We start from the raw sequence: 18,828 nt of genomic DNA, 5'->3' as shown, positions 1-18,828 counted from the left end.
TACCATTTCAGCTTGAAGGCGTCCGTCTCCATGGTTAAATGGTTAGAGTTGGTTAGAGTTGGTTCAGAGAGTCCCGGGTTCAATTCTCGGCCAGGTCGGGGATTTTAACCTTCATTGATTAATTCCTATGGCTCGAGGGCTGGGTGTGTGTGTTAATTCATCATAGGTAGGGTCTCAACCTAATAGACGCGCAGGTCGTCTATTTGGCATCAACTCGAAAGACCTGCATCAGTCCTCTTCAGAAGCCACACGCAATTATTACTTTTTTTTTGCTATTTGTTTTACGTCGCACCGACACAGATACGTCTTATAGCGACGGAGGGATAGGAAAGGCCTAGGAGTGGGAAGGAAGCAGACGCCAGCATTTGCCTGGTGTGAAAATGGGAAACCACGGAAAACCTTTTCAGGGCTGTCGACAGTGGGGTTCGACCCCACTATCTCCCGGATGCAAGCTCACAGCCGCGCGCTCCTAACCACACGACCAACTCGCCAGGCATTATTACTTTAAAAGCGCCGGGTTGAATGGCTCGCATAGTAGCGTGCTGACCTTCTGAGTTGAAATGTGCGGCCTCACTGCGGCTAAAATCGGAGTTACTTGAAGAAGTAGTTACTGGGACGTAAAACTATTTTCTAATAATAATAATAATAATAATAATAATAATAATAATAATAATAATATATCGTATATAAAATCTTCTCTAAAGCTCTACTTAATAGATTAGAGAAACAAACAGACCACCTGATCGGAGATTATCAGGCTGGATTCCGAAAAGGGAGATCCTGCGCAGAACAAATTCTAAACCTAAACAACATACTACAGATTCGCAAAACCAAACAAACAGTTATCACCTTTGTTGACTTCTAAAAGGCGTATGATTCCATAGATCGGCAGACCCTGTTCAATACCAGAGGAATTTCAAGTCGACAGGAAAACGAGGGAATTGATTAAACAAACTCTGACCAACACAACATCAAAAGTTAAGTTCTTGGGAGAAATTTCTGAACCGTTCGAAATCAGAACTGGTGTCCGACAGGGAGATGGACTATCCCCACTACTATTCAATTTAGTTTTGGAAAAAGTGATTCGTGAATGGAGAAAAGAAACTAAAGGTATAAACATTGGCGGACTTCTTAAAGACAAAATTCACCTTGTTTGCTTAGCTTTCGCAGATGACCTTGCGATCCTTACGAACAACAGACAAGAAGCAATCCACTCCATAGAAAAATTGCATGAAATAGCCGCAAAAAGCGGACTTCAAATTTCATTTGAAAAGACGCAGTTTATGGAAGGAACTAAATCAAGATTCGACAATCAACCATTAATCACCAAATGTGGAATAATTTCCCAAGTAGACAAATTCAAGTATCTAGGTGAAATTATTCAGCCAGCAGGGTTAAATCAGGAGGCTAACAAAGAAAGAACTGCTAAACTGCAAAAGGCTTACAAAATCACATGGAACAGATACAACAAAAGATGTATATAAAAAAATGCAAAATTACGACACTACAATACAGTCATCAAACCAGAGGCACTTTATGCATCTGAAACACTGATCATTGGCGGCAGGTCACAAATGAAAAGCATTGAGAAACAAGAGAGGAAAATTCTCAGAAAAATCCTAGGACCAAAGTTCGAAAATGGAATTTGGATGAAAAAGAAACCACACGAAATTTTTTAATTCACAGAAAAAATCACAGGTAGAATCAGAAAGAGACGACTAAAATTCTACGGACACCTACACAGAATGGATAACAACAGGCTGACAAAGAAAATTCTAAATCTAGCTCTAACCCTGAAAATCCGCAACAATTGGTTAGCAGAAATTCATGAAGATCTACAAGAAATGGGTATCGTGGACGAAACCATTCAAGATAGAATGAAATTTAGAAGCTTAGTAAACAAACATAAATTTGTAGAGAAACCAACAAGAAAAAATACAGGCTGGACAGAAACACGAAGAAAGGAACACAGTAAAAAATGAAGAGATATTGGGAAGAAAAGAAGAAGAAACATTGTGCAAAATAAGTTCAAACGCGCTCCACAGATGGACACAACGAATCAAAATAATAATAATAATAATAATAATAATAATAATAATAATAATAATAATAATAATAATAATAATGTTATTAGCCTTTCCTCCCTCTAACTACTTTTACGGTTTTCGAAGATGCCAAGGCGCCGGAATTTAATCCCGCATGAGTTCTTTTACGTATCAGCAAACCTACCAAACGAGTCTGATGGTGTTTGAGCACCTTTAAATACCACTAGACTGAGCCTGGATCGAACCTGCCAAGTTGGGGTCGGAAGGCCAGCACTTCAACCGTCTGAGCCACTCAGCCCGGCAGTCATAATTTTAGTTTTGTGGTACATTCACTGATTAGTCTCGGAAAAATGCATCCTCAGTTGTAAGTGTTCTATCATAATATGATAAGTCCGACTCGTTGGCTGAATGGTCAGCGTACTGGCCTTCGGTTCAGAGGGTCCCGGGTTCGATTCCCGGCCGGATCGGGGATTTTAACCTTAATTGGTTAATTCCAATGGCACGGGGCTGGGTGTTTGTGCTGTCCCCAACATCCCTGCAACTCACACACCACACATAACACTATCCTCCACCACAATAACACGCAGTTACCTACACATGGCAGAAGACGCCCACCCTCATCGGAGGGTCTGCCTTACAAGGGCTGCACCCGGCTAGAAATAGCCACACGAAATTATTATTATTACAATATGATAATATTATTATGAGTGGAGAATAAACCGAACAAGGAAGTTTTATTGACATGATTTAAGTAAGTTATTTTGTAGCGATTTGCGTTCTACTTTGGTACATTTGAGACGTGAACAAAAATGTTGATGTGAACTCCCTGAAAATTCTCAGTACGAGTCGCCACTGTTGAGCTTAAAAGAAAACAAAGCTATTTGACAGTAGATCCCCTGTACTTCCAGTACGTTTGAGATATTTGAATGGTTCGAAATCTGATGATCATAGATCCTTCGTCGTATTTGAAGTACTTTAATGAAGGATATGTTTTGTATTGGCTAAGTGGTGAAAGTGTGTTGTGGCGGGGGGTGGAGAGATTAGAACTAACCGGTCGCTGTCCGGCTGAATGAGCTGGAGGGGGGATTCTAACAGGAGAGGAGACACTGAAGGGGGTCAGGTGCACAAGACAGGCTTCCAGTGAACTAGCGCTCGCGTGGCCGGGAGATTGGCAAGCGCGGAACTTAAGTGCATCCTCGACTCTCTGTGCCTGAAGGAACACGACATGTACAGTATAGTCGGATATCGCAACTCAAACGCTCCCTGTCTTTTTTTTTTTTTAAGACACTTCACGTTTACGTGAAACGTCTAATATGACCGTTCAAATGTTACGTACTGTTAAATGCGCGAATACTCATGCGGAAGCTCGGAAAACTCAGAGGAATACTTGTATCCATTCTGGATGTTTTTCCGTCTACTCGCGTCAACAAGCATTCCATGTGTTAGCGGTAGTGAAACTCAGGTGATATTAAAAAGTTTTACGCGCTCATTTACAACGGGACAGTAATTGATTTATCTTATACCGCGATGTGATGTAAATGTAGTGATAACTTCATTATAAAGACTTTACAGCTTCCAGAAATACTTCAGCGTATTGTGACACTAATTAGAGGACTTCTTAAATATTTATTCATTTAAATGCCGTAACAGACATCGGGATGTGATCAAATACTCCAATAATATACGAATTTAGAAGTGATATTAGGATCAAGTGATTGTAATGAAAGGACCATGGAACTAACATCCAGAACGTTTGTAAAGTAATCTGTGTAAATAACTTATAAACAATAAATACTTGTAAACTATTCCAAAGTGAATTGTGAACTTTAAAACAAACACACCGTAAATTTTATGTTTTAGAAGTTTGAGGTGTAAGATACGAAAAACAGCAGTGAAAAGTGATGTGTATAACAGATAAGAGGAAGGAAAAAGAAGGAATTATGTGGTGATACTCGACGTTCTCAAGTAGAAAATTACTTAAAGATATTTCATTATCAAACGAGTAAACATTTATAATGTTAGTTTTTGTAGTCTCTCGAGCATATAGCAGAAGAGGTAATTCCTCACCGACAACACTTCCAACAAGTTTTAGTGCTGTGTAAGTGGCAATTAGGATTCCACGGGATGTTCTGTAGAACTGCACATGGTCTCGTCACTGTGATCTTCAACTTCGCACATGTTTTCTGGAAGGTAAGTACTCACTTGCTTTATATCGTCATAAATTAAGTCCGTTTCCTATTTGGCATTATTGTGTTCTAGGAAGAAAAACATAGAAGTTCCTTATTCTTGTTGTACACATTAGAGTTCTGTAGTACTGTATTTATTTTCGTTATGTGTGATCACCGTAAGAGAAGAGGGGGTGAAGCAGGAAATGAAATAGCACATTTTTCTCGAGGGAGCTGACGCCGCAACTAAGGATACCGAACAACTACATGCTAAAAATAGTGACATGCCTGTATACACCAGTCAGCATGCTGGCCTTTGGTCTATGAGGTCTCAGGTTAGATTTCCGGTCTGGTCGGGGATTTTAACTAACATTATTTAATTCCTTTGGCCCAGGAAGCTGGGTACCTTCTCGGTCTTCATCATTAGAACTTATCTTACATAGGGCACCATCCTCACAGGCGCACATCGCCTACAGGGCGTCACATGGACGTTTCTGAGCCGGGCCTGTCCGAAGGCGACACATACATACAACTAAAAGATATTCATGTCTCTAAGAGAGAGCAAAGTAAGGTCATGCCCACACAGGCCATGAAGATCCACGCAGGAGTGGAAGGTAAAGGCTTCCATTATTATTATTATTATTATTACTATTTATCGTACGGCTCTAAGTACCGAGAGTGTCCGACAACATGTTCGCCTATAAGCAACCTGCGCGTCTGGATATGGTATGATGATGATGAGGTAGGGAGAGGGTGAAATCCTTTTTTTTTTTTTTTTTTTTTTTGCTAGGGGCTTTACGTCGCACCGACACAGATAGGTCTTATGGCGACGATGGGATAGGAAAGGCCTAGGAGTTGGAAGGAAGCGGCCGTGGCCTTAATTAAGGTACAGCCCCAGCATTTGCCTGGTGTGAAAATGGGAAACCACGGAAAACCATTTTCAGGGCTGCCGATAGTGGGATTCGAACCTACTATCTCCCGGATGCAAGCTCACAGCCGCGCGCCTCTACACGCACGGCCAACTCGCCCGGTAGGGTGAAATCTATTGTCGGCACGTAGCCTACTCCTGTCGAATAACACCAAGCGGTCTGCTGAAAGCTTTACGTCCCCATTCGGCGGACGAATCACGATCAAAAGCGTCATATGCCCTCACTCCATATGAGCACTGTGGAGAGGTTTGGAATTGTATCCAGGCCTCTCTCACTCTGCCGGTCAACATTCTGACTGTGAACAATTTTTCGAACAACGGGACTCGAACCGCGTAACCATGCTGTCAGAATATATAGACTTCAACGCCTTAATGATCATGGCCACTAGGCGGGCTGTACGTAACCTTAGCTGTGTGTGAGGTAGAATGTTTAGCTTTACGCACGACCCAGCATGGTACTCATTTTAGTCGTATGATGAGTGAACCTCAGCGCCAAGCGCTTCTGCAGAAGAATAAATCTCGTTTCTCAATTTTTAGACTTCGTGACGGGGAGAACCAGACACGTCTTTACCGCCTCGGCCAGGTATCCCCCCCTATTAATGCTGATAAGAGGGAAAAGGGTAGAAGTTCTAAGTCTTCAGAGAATGAGGGAAGGGATGGACCACGAAGGGCGTAAATATGGAAGACTCCCTAGGGCTCACAAACCTAATGCTGTCGGGATCAGGAGAGAACAGGACTTATCGTATAGGAAAGATGAATGTGAGGAGCTTGGCACGAATAAGTAGTAGCGATACCAGGCTCTGCTAGGCTGCACATTTCCAGTTTGAGAAGTCCCGAAATTTGCCCCTTACAGTCGGTTCTAACGACAGGCAGGGGTTGCTGTAGATGCACTCTAACACCCCTCACCCCAACAGGGGGAAAATACTGTTAAATAACGCACTGAAGCAATCCAATTGAAGAAATCTGGTCAGCACATTTCGTAAACGTGTTAATATAACATTATGGTAACGTAGAACGTAGGTTTGTGTTGTTTCCTTTTCGTCTTTACAATTCCTTTTTTTCTTTCCTGATCTTTTCCCAGATTTGTGGGGTTGGCACTAATGACTATTAAGCCTAGTTTTACAGCCGGTTGCCCCTCTTCACTCCAACCCTATGTGGAGGGATGTAATAACTACTGCGTGTTTCTGTGGTAGTTAGCAGAGTGATATATTGTATGTAAATGAAGACTTGTTGCGAGACGATCACAAACACTCCGCCCCGACCTAGCAGGGAATAGAACCCAGGTCCCTTTGAATCGACAGCCACTATGCTGGTCGTTTAGCCAAGGAGACAGCCAGTCAACGTATTACCCAACAAGTTAGCCATGCGGTTAGGGTCACGTATCTGTGAGCTTATATTTTGGGAGATAGTGAAGCTGAAACATGGACGTTAAGAAAGAAACAAAGTATTTGGAAAGTTTTGAAATGTGGTTATGGAGAAGAATGGATAAAGTGAAGTGGACAGATAAAGTGCTAAGAAGAGTAGGAGAGAAGAGACACGTGATGATAACGATAAGGAAGAGGAAATTATCCTGGCTGGGTCACATACTACGTAGAAATTATCTTCAACAGAGGTTGAAGGAGGGAAACATAGATGGAAGAAGAGGAAGAGAAATAAGGTTTGGAATGTTAACACATGTCAAACAAGGGAGAAGCTGTGAACAACTGAAACAAGATGCTCAGAATCATGTAGGATTCACAGAAGACGACGTGGGTTCGAACTCCACTGTCGACAACCTGAAGATGGTTTTCCGTCGTTTCCCATTTTCACACCAGGCAAATGCTGGGACTGTACCTGAATTAAGGCCACGGCCACTTCCTTCCTACTCCTAGCCCTTTCCTATCCCATCGTCGCCATAAGACCTATCTGTGTCGGTACGACGTAAAAAACCTAATGTAAGTCCGAGAATTACACTGACTGTATCGTAAGCAGTACTGAACTGCTTTGGTTGGTGGCATTAACTTAGGTGCAATACTTCAGATTCTAGATACACCACAGCTGACATCTTCGTGTTCCTACTACTTGCTGAGTAGCTGCTCACAAGATTAGGAATTTGTCTCGTGCAGAAGATTTCCTTGAAGGAGTACTTGAAAGCAGATACCTACTGGCACGTTAGGAACTCCTTTTCAAAGCAAACTCCCAGCACGCTGCCTTCTCATAAGAACAATAAGAAACATCAGGAACATTAAGCACGATTTTTTCTTTTAATGTTTCTTATTATTGGGGACTGCGAAGCCGAGGTACTCCGTTTACCTGGAAAGACATGGGTTCGATTCCTTGTCAAGACGAGCTATTCACCAGGATTACATGGTTCAAGAACTAAAAAACAAACAGCTAGATTTCTTTGGGTGACTTTCGACAAAAAAATAGTAGTGTTAAGAAAATGTTAGAAACTTTAGGTTGGGAAGACTTGGGAGTTAGGAGATGAACTGCTATACTAAGCAGTATGTTCCGATCTGTTAGTGGAGAGATGGAATGACATTAGTAGACGAATAAGGTTCAGTGGTGTTTTTAAAATTAGGATAGATCACAAGAGGACAAATTCGGGTAAATGTTCGTTTATACGAAGAGAAGTTAGGGACTGCAATAATTTACCAAGGAAGATGTTCGATAAATTTCCAACTTTTGAAATTATTTAAGAAAGAAACTATAAGCAACTGACAGGTAATCTGCCACCTAGGCGTCAGCACTAACTGAAGATCAGTGGTGAATGATGGATTTAGGTCGAAGACTTCCATTTCTGGAAAGGCACATAGCCTCGGGGTTCATCAACCTGACGCCACAAATGACTACCATACGACAAGGTCGTCGGGCATGAGGTTAAACCACTCTATCCTAATTCGTGTTAACTTTACAGGTGGCTGAAACTTTTTTCTCCTACTCCGCCAGGGACCTTCATAGCATGTATTGAGATGGCATTGCATTAGCTGTTTTTCCGCATTGTTGGCTAACTACGGGGGTCATCAACCTCTGTAGTAGTAGATAGACTCCTGCGGCACTGATGACCTTCAGTTTGAGTAATTCACGGCAGAGTACATAATGATTCTTTTTCTGTTGTTTCACATTAAGGGTCTCGAATGTCGTGCGTGTGATTTCCGTTTGATTTCTTTTTTTACAATAGGCTTTACGTTGCACCGACAGAGATAGGTCTTATGACGACAATGGGATAGGAAAGGGCTAGGAACGAGAAGGAAGCGGCCTTAATTAAGATACAGCCCAGCATTTGCCTGGTGTGAAGGGAAACCAACTTCAGTGCTGCGGACAGTGGACAGTGGGGGTTCAAATCTCTCAAATGCAATCACAGGTACGCGACCCTAACCGCACGGCCAACTCGCTCGGTCCGTTTGATGTTCCTCTGTTTTACTTCCTAATATGCGTATTTAGATATAATCGACTAGAAAACGACTTTTATATTAAGAAGTTTCCTCGCACAATTTTCCAGAAGTTGAAATGTAAACTTCGAGAAACTACGTCTTCCGGTTTCATAGCTACACCCTATTGTTCATCCGGTTTCATACCTACACCCTATTGTTCATCAGATTCCATATTTACACCATATTCTTCATCAGGGTCCATAGATTCACCCCAGTTTTCAGCTACTCAAATCATCAGATCATTTTCAACACACAAGAAACATTCGTTGCAGATCAGTACTTGCGTATATCGTGAATGAGGGAGAACTGCATCTAATACCTTAAAAAACTGTGAAATGTGTCAATTACTTGTGACCGGTATTTAAAGTATGCAACGCTTTAATTTACGTCAACCGAACTCGATAGCTGCAGTCGCTTAAGTGCGGCCAGTATCCAGTATTCGGGAGATAGTAGGTTTGAACCCCACTATCGGCAGCCCTGAAGATGGTTTTCCGTGGTTTCCCATTTTCACACCAGGCGAATGCTGGGGTTGTACCTTAATTAAGGCCAGGTCGCTTCCTTCCCACTCCTACCCCTTTCCTGTCCCATCGTCGCCATAAGACCTATCTGTGTCGGTGCGACGTAAAGCAACTAGCAAAAAAAATTACGTCAAGTGTTTTCTTTGGTATGGTGTAATATTTACAACTTAATAAAATTTCTAAAACGATATTTTGCGTAGAAAAGTAACCAGCACTGATTACGTATCTCATTGAAACAGTATTTTCGTAGCTTTCTCGGTTATCGATTCATCTTAGCGATTCTAGGCAACATTTACCCATCATAACGGTATTTTTATTTTGTTTTTGTATTCTTTTTAAGTTTATTTGATTTATTGTGGTATTTCAATTGATGTGTTCAAATTTAATTATTTGGACCTTAATCTGGTAATTTTCCCGTATAATTTTTAACTTTCCCGGAAGGAGTATTGAAAAATCCTTTCAGAAAACCGCACACAGCATAGCCAGCTAAAGTCACCCTGGCGTGGGATCGAAATCTTCACTGTTCGTTTCTTATTATTTTTTTAGAACATCCACAAAAATTTGGCTCTTAGGGAATACGCTAAAAAAAATGTCAACGCTCATCAAACATTAGAACCAAAGTGAACTGTATTTATTAATTTTATTGCCTTCAATAAATAAATAAATAAATAAATAAATAAATAAATAAATAAATAAAATAAATAAATAAATACAATATCTCTCCGAGATTTGGAGAAACAGATATTCATTGTTAGAAGTACTTTCTTGAGTGCGTAATACCTGGATAATTCCGCATCAGTGTCCGTTCTCATTACATGAGCTCAAAGTCCAGTAATATGTGAAATTTACAAATTGCGTCGTCCATTCTCTTGTAGAATGTAAGTATTAAATTACCTTTTTTCAGATATTCTACGAGCGATTCATTAAAAAGTGGAAAGCTCAGTATACTATGTGTGTAATTTTTGGGCTACCTTCCCATTGGGTGGGGACAGTAGAATTAACATCCACGGTATTCCCTGCCTGTTCTCAATTTGGGAGCGTGCGCTGGTCCCCAGCACAGTGTTCCCCTAGCTGAGTCCGTTATTGCTACCACTTACTTGTGTGAGGCTGCTCACTTTCATCTTTCCTTGTTATTTTCCGATCCCCACAGTATTAGGTTTCCGAAGCCTAGAAAGTATTTTATTTTCACGCTGTCCGTAGCCAATCTCTTCCTTCTGCCGATACCTTCATTTTTCGAAATGTTGGACCTCTTCCATTTTTTTCCTCCTAATTAGCATTAAGAGAGGATGGTTAATTACAAGTAATGGCTGCATATTGAATGGCGTTACTGAGATCGTTCACATCTGAGTTTTAATATTCTCAAATCCAAGGCTGAGTACGACAGGTTGATGAAAGTAACAAACATGTTTACCCCAAACCGGGAGACAAAGTTCTCTGTAAACACTGCATTTCACCAGAGAAAGATACGGGTGTCGTCAGTCTCGAAGAAGATGCATTACCTCGCCTAAATATAACTTAGAAGTAAAAAATAATTCCTAGCAGATTCTATCCGAAACGTACTGTAGTGAGTATAATTGAAACATGAACACAAGTAAGGGAAGGAAATAATGGAAGCCTTCAAAATGTATCGTTTTACAAGAATATAAAAACATAGTATATTTTTAACGTTTAACTACCATCGTAATTTGGTCTTTAAAAGAGTTCCTTTTTGCGTGTCAGTAAATCTAACAACAAAGTCTCCCACATTTAAGCACTCTTCAATTACTCGATTCGACACCGCGACCTAGAACATACGAAGCGATGGTACAAGTAAGTGTCAATACAGCTGATCTGTTCCACAAGAACGCTGAAGATCAGATAGGTTTGACAAGTTTAAAAAAAAATCTGAATTGACCTTACTATTACGAGAGAAGGAGCAGGTGAGGTCACCCTTTTAGCTATCCAAAATTTGACCATTGCTATTTTGAGTGAATTATATAGAGGTAAGAAAGTAAACTTGTAGTGTTAAAAGATCGTGCGATATTTAGCCAAAGGACGTCTCATTTTAAACGGAATCCGAACAACCAGGTGTGTGCATTTCTATTTCGAAAATTTCACATCCATTGGCCGAGCTTCAAGTAGTATTCGCTTTAATATAATGCTTACGACGATTCATAGACACTTCGCACTCTCCTATGGAATAATGGCAAATGAAAACCAAGATATGAATATGGAAGGTAATTAGAGAGAGTAGATGTACTAAGCAGCAGTTACAAAATGATGAAACAGGTCGTAAACGAAAAGCTGAATTTTAGGAGGAATGAAAAGCTCTAGCTCATAGAATAATGGCTAAAGCAACAATATCAGTAGCAACCAACAACAATTCTTTCTATTTTTATTTTTACAAGTTGCTTTACGTCGCAGCAGCACAGATAGCTCGTATGGCGACGATGGGACAGGAAAGGGCTAGGATTGGGGAAGGATGCGGCCGTGGTCTTCATTGAGGTACAGGCCCAGCACCGTGGTGTGAAAATGGAAAACCATGGAGAACTATCTTCAGGGCTGCCGACAGTGGAGTTCGAACCCACTATCTCCCGAATACTGGACACTAGCCGCACTTAAACGACTGCAACAATCAAGCTCGGTCAAACAAACCAACAACGATGTCATAGTACTTCATATAGACTTTTAGCGGCCGTGAAAGCTAAACTTTCAAAACGAAGTTATAGTTTACATTTGGATATGGTATGGTTTATTAACCAGAAATACCCATTCTTCGTCCTGGGCCGGGCTGAGTGGCGCGGACGGTTGAGGCCCTGGCCTTCTGACCTTAACTTGGCAGGTTCGATCCTGGCTCAGTCCGGTGGTATTTGAAGGTGCTCAGATTCGTCAGCCTCGTGCCGGTAGATTTAATGGCACGTAAAAGAACTGCTGCGGGACTAAATTCCGGCACCTCGGTGTCTCCGAAGACCATAAAAGTAGTTAGTGCGACGTAAAGCAAATAACATTATTTATTAATCATCGTCCTGTTCTAGTGCGGTTGATACCTATGAACATCAGATATTATTTGATTTGTGGTGCATTATTCAGTGAGACAGTAATTCTTTAGAGCTGTCCGTTCGGCTGAGTGGCTCAGGAGGTCGAAGCGCGGCTCAGCCCAGAGATATTTGAAGGTGCTGAAATACACTAGCCTCTTACCGTAGATTTACCAGCACGTAAAAGAACTCCTGAGGGACAAATTTCCGGCAACTCGGCTTCTCGGAAAACGGAAAAAATAATTAGTGGGACGTAAAACTATTATTATTATTATTATTATTATTATTATTATTATTATTATTATTATTATTATTATTATTATTATTATTATTCAAATCGACCCTTGAATCAGTACTTTCTGACTAGCATTAAGACTGTTATTTTTCTTAAGCTAATGTACAAATTACTGTGGTCTTCGACTTCCTTGCCCTTGAGGTGATATTATACTTTCAAAGAAATATTGCTCGTGTCATCATTCACGAATAAGCAAGAAAATTAGTGCCTAGCTTCGCACACTGAATATAGCAACAGTCAGTAAGCGTTGGTAGAGGTCAATGTACTCATACACTGTTACTTGCGTGCTTTACTGTTGACGTCCATTATGTTGTGATAACAAGAATTTCAACGAATTACGCCAAATTCATTACTTTGATACAGCAATTAAACACTTATTCGTTGAATCGCTTTCAACCGCCGTTCGGTAGACGGCTTCAGTAACTTGAATCCCGGGAGCGAAATATGCGATTACGCAAGACTTCCTACAGAATCCTTAGCAACTGACTCCAGGATAGAAACACATGAACCGAGCGAGTTGGCCGTGCGGTTAGGGTCGCGAAGCTGTGAGCTTGCATTCGGGAGATGGTGGGTTCGTATCCCACAGTCGGCAGCCCTGAAGATGGTTTTCCGTGGTCCCCATTTCACACCAGGCAAATGCTGGCAAATTAAGGCCACGGCCGCTTCCTTCCCTCCTTCTAGCCCTTTCCTATCCCGTCGTCGCCATAAGACCTACCTGTGTCGTTGCGACTTAAAACAAATTGCAAAAAAACTACTAGGAAAAAAGAAGAACACGTAATGACACAAGACATTCTGAACAACTGAACTCCAGAACAGGAACTCTTCATGGCAGAGCACAAAACGCGGACCTATAAATTAATTCGTTTTCCGTTATAAGACTGTTGAGAACTTTGTAGCCTATTCTTATTTTCTTCTTCTTTATCCATTTACCGTCCAGGGTTGGTTTGTCCCTCGGACTCAGCTAGTGATCCGACCTCTACCGCCTCAAGGGCAGTGTCCTGGAGCGTGAGACTTTAGGACGGGAGGATAAAACTGGGAAGGAGGACCAGTACCTCGTCCAGGCGGCCTCACCTGCTATAGTAAACAGTGACCTTGTGGGGGTTATGGGAAGGTTTGTAGGGATAGACAAGGTAGAAGGAAGGAAGGAAGGAAGGAAGGAAGGAAACAGCCGTAGCCTTCTGCAATGAACTGAAATACACATACACAACCTCGTACCGTAGATTTACCAGCACATCAAAGAACTCCTGCGGGACAAATTTTCGGCAAGTCGGCTTCTTGGAAAACCGCAAGAGTAGTTAGTGGGACGTAAAACCATTATTATTATTATTATTATTATTATTATTATTATTATTATTATTATTATTATTATTATTATTATTATTATTTAAATCGATCTCTTGAATCAGTACTCTGTGACTGGCATCAATATTGTTTTCTTAAGCCAATGTGCAAATATCTACTATCTGGTTTAAGTGACGGTGTAGTTCAGGACTTTAATCCTTAAAAGTAGTGTCTTAATTTTCCAGTGAATATATTGCATGAGTCTCTGGAATTTAAGTACTCTTTAATACCAATCTACTGTATCAGTGTTCGACTGCAGACGTATTTGCCTGGAGGAGAAGTGGGAAACCACGGAAAACCGCTTCGAGGATGGCCGAGGCAGGAATCGACACACACACACACACACACACACCCACCTTCCCCCTCTACTCGGTTGACTTCACGAGGCTGAATGGACCTCGTTCTAGCCCTCGTACCACTTTTGAAATTTCGTAGCAGAGTCGGGAATCGAACCCGAGCCTCCGGGGGTGGCAGCTAATCACACTAACTACTACACCACCGAGGCGGACCTGTATTATTCCTTGTAGCAATATACAGATTTAAAATTCGTTCTTTATTCCAATGTTAAAAAGTACCAGGGAAATGTGAATACATTGTTATAATCCAGTACGTATTAGTATGATTTCTAAATGAAAAATGAAAATTTTGCTAATTATTTGATTAAATGTATAATTTCATGACCCCGTCCGACTCGTTGGCTGAACGTTCAGCATACTGGCCTTCGGTTCGGAGGGTCGGGGATTTTAACCTTAATTGGTTAATTCCAATGGCACGGGGGCTGGGTGTATGTGTTGTCTTGATCATCATTCCATCCTCATCACGACGCGCAGGTCGCCTACGGAGTCAAGTAGAAAGACCTGCACCTGGCGAGCCGAACCCGTCCTGGGATATCCCGGCACTAAAAGCCATTACGACATTTCATTTCATGACCCCGAATTCTAGACACGATCATTTTTCCGAGTTGTGGCATGCGAAACGGAACAAACTCTTGAAATACCTGATGTTTCAGAAAGACCAGAACATTAGTGATTTACTTCTGAGAAAGCGGAGAACATTTTTGCGATGTCAAGTGTTTTTCATTTTTTTTTTTTTTTTTTTTTTTAGTTTGTCGCGTGTTACATGGCATGAAACTAAAGGGTTAAACAAGCATTCGTTTTCTTATGATGGAATGAATACATTTCGTATGTAATTTTCAAGTTGTGCGTATGAATCTGCTTCGGTGGCAGAATCATAAGGCACGAACGAAGGAGGTTAGACTAAGTTATTTAGGATACTGACGAACTTACCATAAGGGCTAACTGAAGTATGAGAAGATAAAAGGAATGACGTTAGACTCTGTATTTAAAATACTGAAGTTAAGATGCGTGGACCAGAAATTGCCACAGCGTAAGTCACGACGAGGATGATTACGGAAGCAATTAAATTCGAACGGTCAAACAAGTAACTGTCTAATAAGTTTGTTGTTGCTGCTATTTAACTTTAACGAATTGCTAGTTGCTTTACGTCGCACCGACACAGATAGGTCTTATGGCGACGATGGGACAAGGAAGGGCTAGGAGTGGGAAGGAAGCGGCCGTGGCCTTAATTAAGGTACAGCCCCAGCATTTGCCTGGTGTGAAAATGGGAAACCACGGAAAAACATTTTTAGGGCTGCCGACAGTGGGGTTCGAACCTACTATCTCCCGAATACTGGATACTGGCCGCACTTAAGCGACTGCAGCTATCGAGCTTGGTTTTAACGGATTGTGATATAGTGGTAAAGAGTCCCATCTCTTTACATACGTGGCTGTGTTGTGAATATAGATCCAGAAAATTGAGCTGGCTACATGTGTTGTGCACTTTAATGTGGTTATATTGTCATGTGGAATGTAATATGAAAAAATCCTTCAAAATCTAGTAAATATAATTTTTCTAGTGACTTTTTAACGGTGCTATATTACTCAACTACTATCTGTTTTAAGAGACGCCGAAGTTCAGGAATTTAATCCTTAAAAGGAGTTTCTTAATTTTCCAGTTAATATACAGCATCAGTCTCTGGAATTTAAGTACATAAATACCAATCTACTGTAGCAGTGTTCGACTGCAGAAGCTTGAGCAGGGAAAGAAAGAAACAAACAAACAAACAAACAAACAAACAACAAACAAAACAATACAAATAGTCCGCTGAGTAACAGTCCATTAGGATCTTGGACGACTATCGTCCAGCCAGATGGTTTACAGATACTTGATGTGACACGTTGTCAGGAAAATGACAACCTCGGCGGTATTTCTTGCTTGCTTGCTTGACCAGATCCACAGCCTTTTCCATCAGATAACTCCTCAGTTGGTCACATAAAGCCCAATTTTAGCCCTCAGTCCAGAATGAAATCACTTGAATTGACCAAGAATCGAAGCCGGGGCCTAAGGTAAGAAACAAGCAAGCTACTCTACACAATGGAGCTGGCAGGAAAAATCACAGTCTTTCTTTTCTATGTGTTTAACATAGAATTAAATATTACAGGATTTCGGAGACGATAAGGTAGGAAAGGTCTAGGACTAGGAAGGTTCGACCGTGGTCATATTTAACGTACAGCCCCGGCTCGCATTTGACAAGTGTGAAAAACGGTTACTGTTGAAAACCATGCTCAGAGGAGTGTAAGATCTCCAAACTCCAAGCTTACAGCCGTAAGGCACGTACCGCGCAGACAATTGTAACCAGAGTCATCTTTATCACATAACTTTTCTTTTTCCATCGCGTTTTCCACATTCTGGTTGGGTCACGCGTGTTTGAACTGTGAAGTTCATGTAGATTTGGCGTTGTTGTACGGCCGAATACCCTTCGTGACGCCAAGCGTATGTCAAGGGATGTGTTCATTATTGCGTAAATATTTGGTGGTTTGTAGTGTGGCGCTTTATGTCTACATAAAGATGAGTGTTTTGGGATAAACTCCCAGTCCCCGAGTCAGAAGAATTAAGCAAACACGGTTTAAGAACTGAAGGCCTTGACGCTGACCATTCATCCTAGGAGCCGGACTGCCTATATCACATTAAAGTAGAACCTCATTAATCTGGACCCCCGTTAGTCCGGACTACGCTTAATCCGGAGTTTCGTTTAATAAGCTATCTTCATCTTCTTTTCCTACCGCTTTTCCCACACCTGTGGGGTCGCGGGTGCGAACTGCGTCGCACATGTGGATTTGTCCCCGTTTTATGGCCGGATGCCCTTCCTGACGCCAACCCTATATGGGGGGGATATAATCACTATTGTGTGTTTCTGTGGTGGTTGGTAGTGTAGTGTGTTGTGTGAATATGAAGAGAAGAGTGTTGGGACATACACAATCACCCAGTCCCCGAGCCAGCAGAATTAATCAGAAGCGATTAAAATCCCTGACCCGACCGGGAATCGAACCCGGGACCCTCTCAACTGAAGACCAGTACGCTGACCATTCAGCCAACGAGTCGGACCTTTTAATAATCTATCTGCCTGCAGCATATACCCAAATTCAGGTTGTTTGTATGTATGTCTCGTGTGGGCTCAAAAACTACTGGAGCGATCTGGCTGAAAATTTCACAATTTGTTCTTATTACTCCTAGTAGAGTTTAGGAAGTGATTTGAATGACATTTAGTGAATAGGGGTGAGAAGGTTGAAAGAAATAAAGAGGGAAATAGTGGAAGATAAGTAAACCGCATGACAAATCTGATCAGTGGGTTGCCTTACCAGCAGTATGAGAAGATTATGTGTTTCTCAAAACTCATATTCTTCTTCTTCTATACACGGTATATAAAAATAAAAAAGTCCAAGTTCAGTCTCCATGGCATAGGGGGTGAGAAGGTGTGAAGAAAGAAGTATATAATGGCAGAGATTACGGGTGAATGCGCGTGTATGTTTCAGCATAGCTCTCAACCTAACTAGATACATATATAACGTACTATCTGGAAACATTACTGTAGTGGCAAGGATCCCCTGGCATCCCTAAAGGAAGGGGTGAAATGTAAAAATTCAAAAAATGACCGATGTTTGTGGCGAATTAATAGCCTTTGGGGTAGCTGAGATGAACTGTGACACTCTGGATGCCGTTTGAGCCAAAATTAAATCGGGATTGAGGTTAGAAGGGCTGAAAGGAATGTCCAGAATGACCGAGATCATGGATGTACGTGGGCACGTTCCAGCACAGCTTTCAACCAAACATGATAGTCATATGACTTACTTGTTTGGGAAAAAAAGTCTTTAGGGTAACGCGCCCCAATGAAAGGGGTGGAAATGTGGTGAAATATTAAAATAATAGAAAACTAACAATATTAAAAGTGAAAAAGATGTATGTTAATATAGTTTTTCTTTTCTATTTTATTATGCCGGCCCCGTGGTGTAGGGGTAGCGTGTGTGCCTCTTACCCGGAGGCTCCGGGTTCGATTCCCGGCCATGTCAGAGATTTTTACATGGACCTGAGGGCTGGTTCGAGGTCCACTCAGCCTACGTGATTAGAATTGAGGAGCTATCTGACGGTGAGATAACGGCCCCGGTCTAGTAAACCATGAATAACGGCCGAGAGGATTCGTCGTGCTTACCACACGACACCTCGTAATCTGCAGGCCTTCGGGCTGAGCAGCGGTCACTTGGTAGGCAGGGCCCTTCAAGGGCTGTAGTGCCACAGGGTTTAGTTTGGTTTTCCATTTGATTAAACGGTTTAGAAATATCTAACGCAGTTGAATTAATAAACGCGGGCGAAGCCGCGGGCACCTGCTGGTAATACATAAATGCAATTAGAATTTCAGATCCATAATTTTCAATTTCGCGTCTGTTTTCAATGATATAAAACCATAGAATTTGATTAACTTGCGGAAGGGACTTGTAATAAATGAAGAGGTAGAACTAAACACGGCTGGATTGGAAACAGAGGATTTTCACAATACTCTCTACCAAGGTGGCGGGAATTCAGCAACACTGGAAGACACTGAGCAGATTGAGATGGTCCGGGTTATCACAGTTTAACAGGGGAGGAGATCGTTGGAAGTGTGATCGCTGCAGGAAGCTCTGAAACGGATGAATATGACCAGGATGAAGCAGGTGATAATTATTAACTCTATTAAATGAAATGAAAGACCGTCTAAACATTATCATGAAAATACGT

The 18,828-nt window shown here is 41.5% G+C and overlaps 1 protein-coding gene across 1 annotated transcript in view; it reads left to right on the top strand.

Moving 5' to 3' along the window:
* Positions 1–3,202: 3,202 nt before the first annotated feature.
* Positions 3,203–18,828, top strand: part of sha (shavenoid) — a 354,752-nt gene continuing 339,126 nt past the window's right edge. Inside the window, exon 1 of the mRNA XM_067146254.2 lies at positions 3,203–4,235. Coding sequence (XP_067002355.2) covers positions 4,222–4,235 — 14 coding nt within the window. The 5' untranslated portion in view covers positions 3,203–4,221. The remainder of the gene's footprint in view (positions 4,236–18,828) is intronic.

The sequence above is a fragment of the Anabrus simplex genome, chromosome 4, assembly GCF_040414725.1.
Source record: "Anabrus simplex isolate iqAnaSimp1 chromosome 4, ASM4041472v1, whole genome shotgun sequence".
Taxonomy (NCBI): domain Eukaryota; kingdom Metazoa; phylum Arthropoda; class Insecta; order Orthoptera; family Tettigoniidae; genus Anabrus; species Anabrus simplex.
This window is presented reverse-complemented; position numbering and strand designations above follow the sequence as displayed.